Source organism: Theropithecus gelada, chromosome 8 (genome assembly GCF_003255815.1).
Source record: "Theropithecus gelada isolate Dixy chromosome 8, Tgel_1.0, whole genome shotgun sequence".
In the NCBI taxonomy this organism is placed as follows: domain Eukaryota; kingdom Metazoa; phylum Chordata; class Mammalia; order Primates; family Cercopithecidae; genus Theropithecus; species Theropithecus gelada.
Genome location: NC_037676.1, coordinates 137,846,158 through 137,860,158, shown reverse-complemented (window position 1 = coordinate 137,860,158; position 14,001 = coordinate 137,846,158). Strand labels below are relative to the sequence as shown.

At 36.5% G+C, this 14,001-nt stretch overlaps 1 protein-coding gene across 1 annotated transcript in view; it reads right to left on the bottom strand.

Annotated features, from left to right (window-relative positions):
* Positions 1-14,001, bottom strand: part of KHDRBS3 (KH RNA binding domain containing, signal transduction associated 3) — a 199,508-nt gene that overhangs the window by 85,612 nt on the left and 99,895 nt on the right. Inside the window, exon 6 of the mRNA XM_025394882.1 lies at positions 11,976-12,115. Within this exon, the coding sequence (XP_025250667.1) occupies positions 11,976-12,115 (140 nt within the window). The remainder of the gene's footprint in view (positions 1-11,975; positions 12,116-14,001) is intronic.

Below are 14,001 nucleotides of genomic sequence, written 5' to 3'. Positions count from 1 at the left end.
TTCAATTTTTGTTATAATTTCAAATTACTAACTCTCAAGTTAGTCTGTATCTTAAGACTATCCAAACTTAGAAAAACTTGTGGTGAATTTGATGTTGCTGTTTAATTTTGGTGCTTACCTAAAGTTTTTTTCCTTACTGATAATTATATAATTATCTTGCCAATCTGCCCAGTAATTTTATAGTAGCCAATTTAACCCTAATTTTTCTATGTATTTTGAATCCTGAAATGTGCATTTCTTTATCTCACGGCCTAGAGTTAACGATTCTATATCTTCATTTCAGTGTACATCAGAATTACATACAGGTTTGGTATTTCTTAAGTACTGCATTATATTTCAAAAGCTGAAATAATTTATGAATTTCAGAAAACTTCTTTCTAAAATATTCTATTTGTTAAATGAAACCAACTATGAATAAAAACGGTCGAGGCATTATTGCTTTTTTTTTTTTTTAAAACTACAGGGCTCCTAATGGTGATTGGTTTAGTTTTCCAAACAGTAAACGTCAATTGTCTCATAAAATTTGGAAGACACCATTGTTTAAACAAACTAATATAAACACAAAATTTTTTAAATGTGAGGTTAAAAAAATCTAAGCCCCAGATTTTAACATGGTCCTTCAATATAAACTGATAATGAAAGGCTGCTTTGTAGACAAAACTGGCTGTAAAATTTAGGCACCAGTTACAGGGGGAGGCAAGAGCAGAGCACAGGAAAATGATCACCCAAAAGCTGGTCAGCAAATGTATACTGCAAAGGAGAATTCCTAAAAATTCAGACGACCGGTCAATCTTCTTCAACCTCTTAAATTATTGTAAGAAACAGAGGTTTCCATTGATTGTTTCAGAGAGCACGTTTATTACTTTCACTAGTTCTGCAGAATTTTTATATCTGGATTTGACAGCTATGTATATTTGTTTACTTGTCATTTTAATTCTTTTCTCCATGCTTATTCTGTTAGTTCAGAGTTTCTTTTGGGTTTCTTTTTAAAACTCTTAACTCCCTGGCAGCCTTTTATAATGCATTCTTCTCTGATGTTTCTTGTCCATTTTAGTCCCATCACTTTTTTGCTTCCAGAAATGTCTTACATTTACTATTTTAATAATTTCCAGTACATTTATAGTTTTTAAAACCTTTTTTTCACTCATTTAGTGGAATTTAGGGAAAAGGAGGGTACATGAATAAGCATCTCTGAAAGTGAGGTTCTTGATTAGCTATTTTTTGAAAAAGTTCTATATTGAAAACCAGTGAGTTACCCTATTTTTTAGAATAAATTCAATTTTAGCAGCCAATCACGCTTAAAGTTTTTATTGTATAACAGTGTTATGGTTTTAGGCTTTGAAATTTTTAAAGAAAATATATAATATCCAGAATGGAGACAGCATAAGGAATTAAAATATTTTAATATTCTTCAAATCAAAGTTGGGTGAGGGAAATGGAAGACGAGAAGCAGCTTTTGTTTGGGGCTCTGGATGTGTGTGGCAAGTAAGGCTGTAACCACGTTACACAGGGCATGCTTTGACTACTCAGGGGAAACCTGTAATATTGGCAGTGCTGCCCCCATCTGACTAAAGTGTAGAGAAGGAGCTTTCCTGTGCCACTTAAGTAGTAGTGGTAGTGACATTTGAATTTAGATCTGATTCTAAAGCTCTCTTTTCTATGTGCTACTACCCTTCAGGGGCAAAAAAAGAAATTTTTTAAATTCCAGCAGGTAATAAGCATGCAAATTAAACTGTTAAACATGTATTCGGTCCAAGGCTAAATTCATAGTACTTTGCTCTTAGTGTTATGGGTAATGGGAAGACCACATGGAACATATAACCTGTGGCATTGGGGTGGTGGTGGTAAATGTAATCCTGACATAGAAGCAATTACAGATTTCTTAGATTTTTAAAAACCTGATCTCCACTTATTATTTCAGTGAATATTTATTGAGCACATGCTGAATTTCAATACTGTGCTTGGACCCAACAATACAAAGGGTAAAAGGCACATTCCCCCTCTACTATGAGGCCAAGCTAGTCTGGAGATTAACAGACTTAGTAATTGCACTGCCATATGGTCCTAGTAACAGCAGAGTACAGCACGGGGTGGCAGATGCTCAGAAAAGATGTATAGTGCCCAAACTGGAGTTACTCCATACTTTTGGAAATAGTACATTTCAATAATTAAACAGAAGGGAAATATACTAATGAAAATGTCTGATGCAATCTCTCCTCTGAGGGCTTTAGGAAGTGCTTACGCAAGTGTGAACTGACGTGTTTTCCACATCTGAGAACCTCTTTATTCTCTATATCTAGGATGGAGTTTTACTCTGTTGCACCCAGAGTTTTCTGACCCAAACCATTGTTAACAGTGCTATTAATAATCCCAAGGGAATAGCTTAAATGCTCTTGGCACAGCCGTTAACACAGTTCCTCATCCTCCTGACAAGTGGTCAACTCCAACTACAGTCAGCTGCAATAGGTGTGTCCAAGGGCGTTAATATGCAGGCAGTTAATTCAGAGGTGTTCAGGAGTAATTATTCAGTTAATGAAGACTGCCACCACTTGGGGTCCATTAAAGGATCTGTGCTGTTTTATTTAGCAAAAGTAAATGTGACTGTTTCTTCTATTAACTATTTATTGCTCTACCAGCCAAAGCACTGGCTTTGTAATATGCATGTCTGGACTAAGTACAATTGATGATGTACTACTAGGTTTGAATATTCAAACAGACCTTTTTGTTTTTAAAACCATCTCGGCTCACCACAACCTCTGCTTCCTGGGCTCAGGCGATCCTCCCTCCTGAGTAGCTGTGACCTCAGCCTCCTGAAAAGCTGTGACTATAGGCATGTGCCACCACATTTGGCTGATTTTTTAAATTTTTTTTTTTTTTTTTGGTAATGATGAGGTTTCACTATATAGCCCACGCTGGTCACAAACTCACGAGCTCAAGTGCTCTTCCCACCCTGGCCTCCCCAAGTGCTGGGATTACAGGTCTGAGTCACGGTGCCCACCCAAAATACAACTTTAATAATGAAGGCTTCGTTGTTAATTCCTCTCTATCTCGGCATTTCTTTCATCAACTGATTTATTTCATCCTCTACTGTTTCTAGTTTTATATTCTTGGGAGTCTTGAATTTACCGTGTTTGACTGAATTATGAAGATATTATAATAATACTCTGGCTTTGCCTTATTATAACATTTCAACATTAAAAAATCAAGTAAGTTCCTGCTCTAATGTGAAGAACTTCAACTTTAACGTTACATTTATATTCAGAGAGAATGCCTGCTAATAAGAAATTTAGCATATTCAGCAAACATTAGGATTATTTTTCAAATATAAAACTACAGAGGAAATGTAGGAGAGCAACAACTCAATTGAGGGAGTTAGGTATTAATCTGGACTCCACTAACAACTAACTGCCTAACACTTGAAGAAGATGAATAACTCTACATTTATAGTCTACTTTCATCATCTATAAAATAGAGATAATATTTAGCTTATACATGGCTGTTGTGAGGCATTAGCCATACATATGAAATTTCTGGCACACGTGTTTTCTCAAAACACACAAGGTTCTACTTCTGGTATAATAACATAAGCTCCAACCAAATCAAACCTTGGGCAAAAAACTAAACTTTGGATAAAATACAAAAAGCAATTACTTGAAGTTACTGGGTAATGACTAGGTAGATTCCAAAGGGTTATGACACTTGAAGAAAGGTAACTGAATGAAGTGACTTCTTATGATGTTTCCAATGAGGACAGGCTGCAGGGGTCATGCTGAGCAGCTAAAACTCCAATGGAAAACTCTGAGTCTTTGCACTGGATGAATCACAGGCCAAAGTTTCCAGCAATCACAGCTGCTGGAAAGTGAGGAAGGAAGTGTAGAAGGAAGAGAGCCAGAGATAGGGAGCCACGGATTGTACGTATGAACTCTCACCAACTCTCCAGCGACAACCGAACCACAAACGCACAGGGCAGACTGCAAGTATCCCTGAAAAGGACGAAGGAGCTCGTCTGAGATTTTAGCTGCTTACCAAGGGATACAGTCTGCAGTTGGAGTTCAATCAAGCTATCTGCTTAAACAGTCTAAAAAAATAAAATAAAAGCAACACTGTTTGGAGGAATACAGCAAATTCCAGAGTTTTCAAAGCACGATATTTACTCCAACATAACCAGATTAATTAGCAGACAAGGAATTAAACAAAACTCTCAAAATCTATAACGTATAAAAGTATAACCAGGGATCTCAGTTTTAAAAATCATCCACTTTTCTTCCTTCCCTCTCCTCTCACCTCTTCATTCTTTCCCTCTATAGAAACTCCCCTCTGGCAATGCATGCCTATCAAATTACGTTCTTGCTTAAGAAATTCCAGAGGCTAATTTTAAAGCAGGCAAGAAGCCCCTGTGGAATCCTCCCATTCAGCAGGAGTCACAAACAATTAGTCCACCGCCACTGGTCTGAAGTCAAGGTGACACCAGCTAGGCCTCCAGGTGGGCGATTACCCACGACAGCCACTGGAACAAGACTCGCAGCCCCTGAACTCTGCAGCACTCCCACGGGTGTCCCACACCACATTTCCCTTTAAAAACCCCCAGGTAAATTTTAAAATTTAGAATGCTAGTTCATCATCTTCTCAATTTGTTGGCTCTCTAATGACACCTGCTTTTCTTCCCATCAACCCTCACCTCCTGTGTTTGTCTCTTGTGTTTGACTTTTGAGCAGCCAGCAGCCAAACCTGGGTCTGATTACAAAAGAAAATATCCTGGTAATGAGCGAAAAGATACAAAATCTCAGCAGACAAATAAAAACTATTAAAAATCAAATGAAAATTTTATATCTGAAAATATAAAGGATCTGAAATGAAAATATCATTGGATTGGCTTCAAAAAATACAAAGGAAGGAGGCGGTGAACTTTGAGGCTAGGTCAAGACATAGACCAGTCTGGAAAACAGACAAAAAAATAACGAAAAATGAGCAGAGACTCAGCCTGTAGGACAATATCATAAAGACACTTTCCCGAAGTTTCTCAGTTCACAATGTCCTTAGTGTTTCAGTAAGTTTTTCACGATATTTACCCCAGGCCAAACCAATAAGGAACAAATTTGGTAATTAGATTGTGAGTACCAAACAACTTACACATTTATTTCTCAACATTGCAGCTGTTTGAAAAATAACACATATTATTTTACAATATGTATTATAATTGAAAGGAAATATTTTATTTCATTATTAAATAACAGCAATTATTATGCATATTGGGTGCTACGTAACTTCGTAACTTCTCAAACCATGGGATCAGGTGGGACACTGTCACTCTCATTTCTTGACCCACACTGACTTTCAGATAATGTTTACTGTTTATCACAGCAGCCGGTAAAGTACCAGCGTCACAAAGATGTGACATCATGAAAATCAGTGACATATGATCTAACGCTGAAAAGAAACTATAAAGGATTATCTTAAGCTGACAGTTCCCATAGTGTGGAAACAGGGAAAGGGGCAAGTAAAATATCTGAAGAAACAGTAGCTGAAAATTTCCCCAATTTGATGAAAACTGATAAATGACCCTGGGTGACTTGGTTAGTCTAATGTTCTCACTTAAAACAAAACCACTACATTAAGCACCAGTATCTGTGAACATGCACTTATTACTTAGAAAGAGGGCATAATCTCCTTTGTTCAAGTTTCTTCTTGCTGCTTCTGGTATCAAATGTGGGGACACTGGACTGCTCCTATGTGGAAGAAAGGGCCAGAACAGCCAGAGCAAAGGCCAATGGAAAAGCAACACAGAAGCCACCGACTGTTAAGAGAGGAACAGAAAGCAGCATCCTGGAGGGCTCACAACTGTTGAGTCAGACAAAATCAGTACCTTGACATACCCAGTCCTGCGGCAAATAAGATCAGCATTAGCAAAAGAATATTTCCCGTGGTCAACACTTGATCAGAAAGAGGCTAAAGAATGTGCTATAGCACTTTATTCACATTATTGTTTACTGAGCAATTACCATATGCAAGGTACTAGGGACACATTGGCCTTTATGGATTTGTATTACCCATAAGGAATAACAATGACAAAGTGAATAAATAAGGTAAATCGGCTTGACCAATGATACGACGCCACCAGGACAGGGAGTTCTGAGCCAGCTTCTGGCTGAAAGGATGGCCCCTTCACACTGAGCGCTCGGCAAGGGCTTCTCTGACCAGGTGCCCATGTAGGCTGAGGATGCAATGCTGAGAGGGAGGCGGCCAGACACCTGGAGACAAAGCCTCCAAGGAGAGGGAGAGTAAATGTGAAGGATTTGGGAAAGAAATGAGCTTGGGCTATTTAAGGAGCAAAAGAAAGGAGACCAGTAAGGCTGGAGTTAAGACAAAGGAAAAGTGGAATAAGATAAGAGTCAGAAAGGGGAGGAGAGTGCCAAGTGCTATATCAGGTAAGTGCATGTGAGGAAGTGTGGATTCTTTTCTAACTGGAAAGGAGTCACTGAAGGATTTTAAGGATGGAAAACATAAGATCACATTTAATTTGAAAAAGTCATTGGGACTGAAAATGGAAGAGTAGTGTGGATTAGACTAGGAAGGACGGCAGAGATGATTAAAGAAAAAAATGACTTGAGGATTTAAAGGCAAAATAAAAATGACTTACTAAGGAACTGAACATGGCAAAAAGGAATGCCATTAAAGATATTATCACATCATATGAAGGCCAATTTATGGCTATTCATTGGAGATTTTTCTCACAAGTCTTAAGTAGAAATTCGTAGGCTCCAACAAGTATGTTTTTCTTTTGTATGTATTGTGACTGGTTTTGGACATTTAGACACTGGATTCTGTAGCCATATTTCCCTCATCTTTAGCCACAAGGCAACTCAAAGTATAATTTCAAGACCAATTCTGCCAACACTATGGAATGTTGTAATATGTATGTTTTTGTATACTGACCTTACCCTTGGGTTTTTGTAATTTTCTACCCTAATTTGCTCATCAATTTATTTTTACCTTAGTTTTATTCTGTGGACTATATTAGTTTGGCATTAGTTACCACCTATCGTTAGTTACCGCATGTGATTTCATGAAAAAAAGGAGTAAATAAATACAGTAGCTCAGCTATGAGGATACCTTCTAAGGAACAGCTCCTTAGCTGATCTCATCATTGTACAAACATCACAGAGTGCACTTACACAAACCTAGGTGGCATAGCCTACTCCATGCCTAGGCTATATGATACAGCCTACTGCTCCTTGGCTACAGACTTGTTCAGCATGTTATTATACTGAATACTGTCTGTGACTACAACACAGTGATAGGTGTTTGTGTATCTGCACATATTTAAACACAGAAAAGGTACAGTGGAGACACAATAAAAGATGGAGACATGACAATATAAAAGATGGAGAATGGTGCACCTAGATAGGGCACTTACCATGAGTGGAACTTGCAGGACTGGAAGTTGTTCTGGGTGAGTCCGTGAGTGAGTGACAAGTGAATGTGAAGGCCTAGAACACTACTGTAGACTTTATAAACATTATAAACTTAGACTATACGAAATTTATTTTTAAAATGTTTTCCTTTCTTCAATAATAAATTATGCTTAGCTTACTGTATTTTTAAAAATTTGTCAACTTTAATTTTTTTTTTAACTTTTTGCCTCTTTTCTAGCAACACTTGGCTTAAAACACAAACACTGTGAATCAGTACAAAAATATTTTCTTTATATCTTTATTCTATCAGTATTCTCTGTTAACTTTTTTTTATTATTATTTTTAAGCTGTTTTTGTATGCAATTAAGATACAAACACACATTAGCCCATAGCCTAGGACTACACAGAATCAAGATAATCACCGTCACTAGGCAATGGGGACTTTTCAGTTCTATTATAATCTTATGGGACCACTGTTACATATTCAGTCCATCCTTGACCAAAAACGTCATTTCGTGGTGCATGACTATTTAAGTCTTTTCATCTTGTATTAAAAGTGTGATCATGAGCCATAATGAAAACACAATAAAAGTGCTAGAATGAAAATTATCTGGGAGAATTACAGTAAGGGAATGGGAAAAAAGAAAAAAACTTATTATTTATTCTGGATCAAAACACAAGGGAAGGACCAATCACAGAGGAGAGGTTTGGATTATGAAAGCAGACGGCCTGGATTCCACCCGGCTCTACCAATCACTAGCTGCATGACTTTGGGCAAAGAATTTACCTCTCTGGTCTCACTGTCTTCATTTTTAAAATGGTGATGTTAACAAAACAGTGCCCACCTCGTCGGACTGTGATGAGGCATAACTTAGTTGATATCTGTGAAGTGCTTAGAAAAGTACTCAATCAATAGTAGCAGCAATATAAGTGTTTGTTAAAATGAGTTTCAATTCGGACTTGAAGGTAATAATGATTTTAAAAAGGCAAGGCAGAGAAACAAGTGAGCAAAGATATAGAAAAATACAAGCACCAACTTTATGAAACAAAGCTTCTACCCTTTGTTTCATAAAGGGTAGGTTGTTAAATGTACAGGGTTGGTTAAATGCACAGGAAATATGGCAAAATAATCAGTAAAGACTAAACTGTAGAAAAGATTTGAGGAAAAAATGTACGAGAAGGCTTTGAATTCCTGCTGTATGAATATAAACATTGTACTGTAGAAAAAGGTGTTTAAAGGATTTGAGACCGAGGAAGACCATAATCACATGAAGGAAAGAAAGTGGGTTGTGTGTTCAGTGCCCTGCTGGTGCCTAGCATATGAGCTGCTTATGATTTCAAGTACACAGGTGGTAACCATAAGTACACAAATAAAGGCATTTAACTCTGACACTGAACCAGTCATTACTCCACCACGAACTGAAACCAGGGTCTAAAATTTGAACTTAAAAATAATGCTATCACAGAATATTAACTATCAAGACATTAAAACAGCATTAAATGACAAGCAATGCATATACTGTAATCACGAGGGATGGGTTTTCATCTGTGCAGATGGAGGTATCTGTCCAGGTATTGCATTCAAAATAAACAAAAAAACTGCTTCTGTCTTCCTCATCTGTTCATAACATTTTCAACAACTTAATTTAGAAACTGACAACTGAATTATAAATCATATTCAGTAAAAATGGCAGACCTAGTGTAAGGAATGCAATACCCCCTAAACAACAGCAGTGGGTATGCTCGATTCTCCACACTCTGTTCTGGAGGGGATATTCATTCTGTGCTGGTATTCTGCAAAAAGGTATATGTAAAAGTAATTTAATCCTAACTGAAATATCACTGGGTTAATTTTATTACATACACACATATATAAAGATATGTATATATATAAAATAAATGTTGTAACATGCACTTTTCTGTGTACTAATCTTACTTGTATAAAAGTTATATACAACAGCCACAGGAAACTAATATACCAGGTAAATAATTTCTTACGATGAATACTACATATAGTGTTCATATATATATGTATATATATCACTAAAAATAAAGTGTGTATATATATATATATACACAGAGATATCTTTTTATCTACATTTCACTAAGAAGACTGGAATGCTGATATATAAATGTCATTTCTGGGAGACTTCTGTTTCTCTTTTTAGCTTATTTTCATTTTTGTAGAGATGGGGTCTGGCTATGTTGCCCAGGCTGCTCTTAAACTCCTGTCATCAATCAATCCTCTGGCCTTGGCCTCCCAAAGCACTGGGATCACAGGCATGAGCCACTGTGCCTGGTCTGTTTCTCTTTTTACTTATCTATATGTATTTTCTGTTCACTTTTTGGGTGAGATTTGAGGACAGATGCTTCAGTCTCTATTATTTCAAAGAGCTAAGAGACAATGCCTTGATTGGGAGGTTTGCTATCTGCTATGGCACCAATAATGCACCTGGCCACTATGAACCATACTATTTACCTGCATCTACAAATAAACAAACAAACATAAACCAGCAATGTAATAAGTTTGGAGACTTTCAGAAGAGTTTTAAAAATGTATTTTGTTGGCCGGGCACGGTGGGTCACGCCTGTAATCCCAGCACTTTGGGAGGCTGAGGCAGGCGGTTCACGAGGTCAGGAGTTAGAGACCAGCCTGGCCAACACAGTGAAACCCCGTCTCTACTAAAAATACAAAAAAAAAAAAAAATAGCCAGGAGTGGTGGCAGATGCCTGTAATCCCAGCTGCTCGGGAGGCTGAGGCAGGATAATTACTTGAACACAGGAGACAGAGGTTGCAGTGAGCCAAGATAGTGCCACTGCACTCCAGCCTGGGTGACAGGACAACACTCCATCTCAAAAAATAAATAAACAAAATAAAATAAAATATATTTTGTTGTATTTGGCTTGTAAATGTACAAGCTCCCATCACAACAAAGATAAAACTAACTAGACTAGTAGGCCACTCAAAATTATCCTGTCCTAATCCCAGGAACCTTATCTAGAAAAAAAAATTTCTAAATAAGGTTACCTTATCTAGTTACGTTACCTTATCTAGAAAAATAAATTTTACAGATGTGATTTAGATCTTGAGATGGGATTACCCTGGTGTGCTCTAAATATAATCACATGTCTCCTTGTAAAAGGCAGGCAGAAGGAGATTATAGATATAAGAGGAGAAGGCCGTGTGAGGATGGAGAGGCTAAAGCGATGTGCCTACAAATCAAGGAATGTTGTAGTCATCAGAAACTGGAAGAGACAAGGAAAGGAATCTCCCCTAGAGCCTCCAGAAGGAGAACAACTTTGCCAACACCTTGACTTTGGCCTAGTGACAGTGATTTTGGCATCTGGCCTCCAAAATGATCAGAGACTGTATTTCTATCACTTTCAGCCAAGAAAAATCTGTGGTAATTTGTCACAGCAGCCACATGAAACTAATGAAGCAGGTAAGTTCTTAAGATTTCAAATAAATTTAATGGTATAAAAAATAGAAATGAAAGAGATTTACCATTTACTGAGTACCTACATAAATTATCTCATAAAATCATCAGTAGCAACCCTATTACTATTAGCTCTTTTAATTAGTAGAGATCATACCCATACCTATGTTTCTTGCATAACTGCTCTGACATTGCTCTGATCAGCAATGCAAATTGAGGAAGTGACTTTTATTCTCCCAAATAAACTTAGAGATGTACAAGAATGCTATTTTGAATTATTTCATGCAGAATTCTATCTAAAATAAAAATTTATCCATAGTCATTAGTTTAATTGAAAAATCTGCATTACTTCTTTCCACTGACTTCAAAGATTGAAAAATTAAAAATAATTCTCAATTAAATTTGAGATAGTCACGTCAGATTTATGATTTCTTTAAAACATTTTTCCCATTAACATTAATCACCAATCCAAGGACAGAAATAAAAAATGTGTGTGCCTAGACCAGCTCAGGAATTTACAGATACCACAGAGCATTTAGAGTGAATAAAATGGCAACAAGCATGTGGACACTGACTTGGTGTCTGACACTGTGCTTAGGATTGGTGATGTGGCAGTGAAGTAGCCTGATGGTTTACTCAATGGCAAAACACAAGTGACTATTGGCCCAATCTTCGTATCAATGCCATTACTTACATAAAAAACAAGTCTCATTTAAAAAAATTAATATTATAGTGAATAATAATATTCACCTAGAATCATCAGATAATAAGTGTCACAGGTTATATTTAAGCCCAGGAACATCTCACTCCAAAGTAAATCCCCTTAATATGACATCACATTGTTTGACTATAGACTTAAAAAAGTTATGATTATGATTTTTAAAGTGATGGGGGTCTCACCACACTGCCCACGTTGGAGTGCAGCAGCTATTCACAGGCACTATCATAGCATACCATGGCCTTGAACTCCCAGCCTCAGATTCCCGAGTAGCTGGGACTACAGGCATGTGCCACTATGCCCACATGAATACAAGTTTTATTCAGATAGAACTGTTTTTGGCTACTAATAAAGAAAATATTAAAACTGCTGCAATGGTATGTTAACCTAAAAAAAAATTACGCTTACCTGGTTATTGCTGGGGCTGGTACACCTCTTGTACGCAAGGTGGGTTTCCCTCGAACCACTGGAACATCTGCATTTTCTGAACCACCATTCAAATATGTTAATTCCTGGAGCTGTGCTTGCCTGATCTCATCATTATAGTCCTACACAAAAGACAGAAGATAGCAAAATTCACTTCATATTAGAAATACAAAAATATTTAGAACAAAAAGCAAGTAATTCTTAATAGAAAAAAAGGGTTAGGCAAATAGTTGAATCAATTTACAAAACAATAAAATAAAAATTTGCTAAAATAAAAATGTGATAATAAATTTTTGTAAAAAAGGAAGAAAAAAAACTATAGCATTTTTTCCTCAAGCTAAAATTTTCTATAATCAGCCACTAACCTTTCTCTGGGCATACTTTGCAACTGAGACATTTATAATAAAATTAAAATATCATAAAACTGATATATGGGTGTTGTTATTTGCAACTCAATTCAACTAGCAGGTATTGATTGCCTATAATGAACCAAGTAACAGAGAAACAAAGAGGAATTAAGCAATAGCCCAGCACCCAGGGACTTCAATCTAGCAAAGAGGAAGGATATATATACGTACAACAGGATAGCCTTCATGTACTTAAGAACCACAGGGACACAGGCTTTTTGCACATTTCCAATAGAAAATTATACAAGTTGTGAAATTCAACATTTTCAGAATTGAACACATAATCTTATTCCTGAAAATTTGCTCTTCTCCTTTTATCTTACATTATCATCCAAAGATTCAACTAAGAAACTCCAGGGGTCATCCTTGATTTCTCCTGCTTCCTTAGCACCCTGAACTCCATTCAACAATCATCAACTAAGACATGGGTAAATGTAAGCGTAATCTATTTTACAAAAAAGGGAAAGTTCAGGTCTAAAGGATCAAAAAGGAAATAGTAAGTTCATTACAAGAAGTGCTGCCTCAGGATGAGAACTAAAGGGCTAATATCCAAAATCTACAAAGAACTTAAACAAACTTACAAGAAAAAAGCGAACAACCCCATCAAAAAATGGGCAAAGGATATGAACAGACACTTCTCAGAAGTCCTAATTTCATGGGATTCATTAACAGTAAAGCCACTACTGTCAGAAACAGTGGTTTGGGTGAAAGGTAGAGATGGAATCCGTTTCAGTGGAATAAATAATAAACAGCAGTAAGCCAGAGAAAGTAAAGGCAGGCAGCTGCTTCCAGCTGTATGGGCACAATGAAAATGAGAGAGAAGATCATAGTTTTCAGGGAGGAGCAGAGGATTTTAAGACAGAAGAAACATGAGCAAATAAGAGTGTAAACAGAAGATTTAGAGGAGACAGATTCCTGCATTATTTATTATTTAGAATTAAAAACCTGAAAGAAATTCAGGAAATTTATTTTAAAAATACTACCTCTTTTCAAAAGCAGAATGCAAAAAAATGACTTGAAACTTGTAGTAGAAGGCATTCTGGAATTAAAAAAAAATGTGAACATCAGTCAAAAAGAAAGTTAAAATCATAATCAGCTAACACTTGCAAAGCAGGAATAAGAGAAGGCAAATGACGACCAATACAAGTCACTGTGATTGACAGGGAAAATTAAGAATGGAGTCAATACTTTATTGTAAATATGAATTACTTCCCTGACTTATTTCAGGTATTGTGACCTCAGGGGAAGCATCTGGTTCTTTCCATCATTATTTCAACCTCTCTAAAATAAGCCTATTAGTATGTTACCAGCCATTTTACTGAAAATGTGTGAAGATTAACACATACTTTGTAAAGCACATTCTAACTAAGTGATTTGTAAAGCTCTAAATATAATGTGCTATATAAATGGTAAATATTTGACCTGCTGAAAAGTTAGGAGGTGTAATACTAAATTGTATGAAGTTAAAAATAGATTCATGCAAAAAGAACACAGTCGAAGCCCTATTCAGAAACAACATTAAAAAATATTGTTCTAAGTAAGGTTAGGTGATTATAACAGTATCACAAAACCTATAACGTCCATTTAAAATACCATCTTTG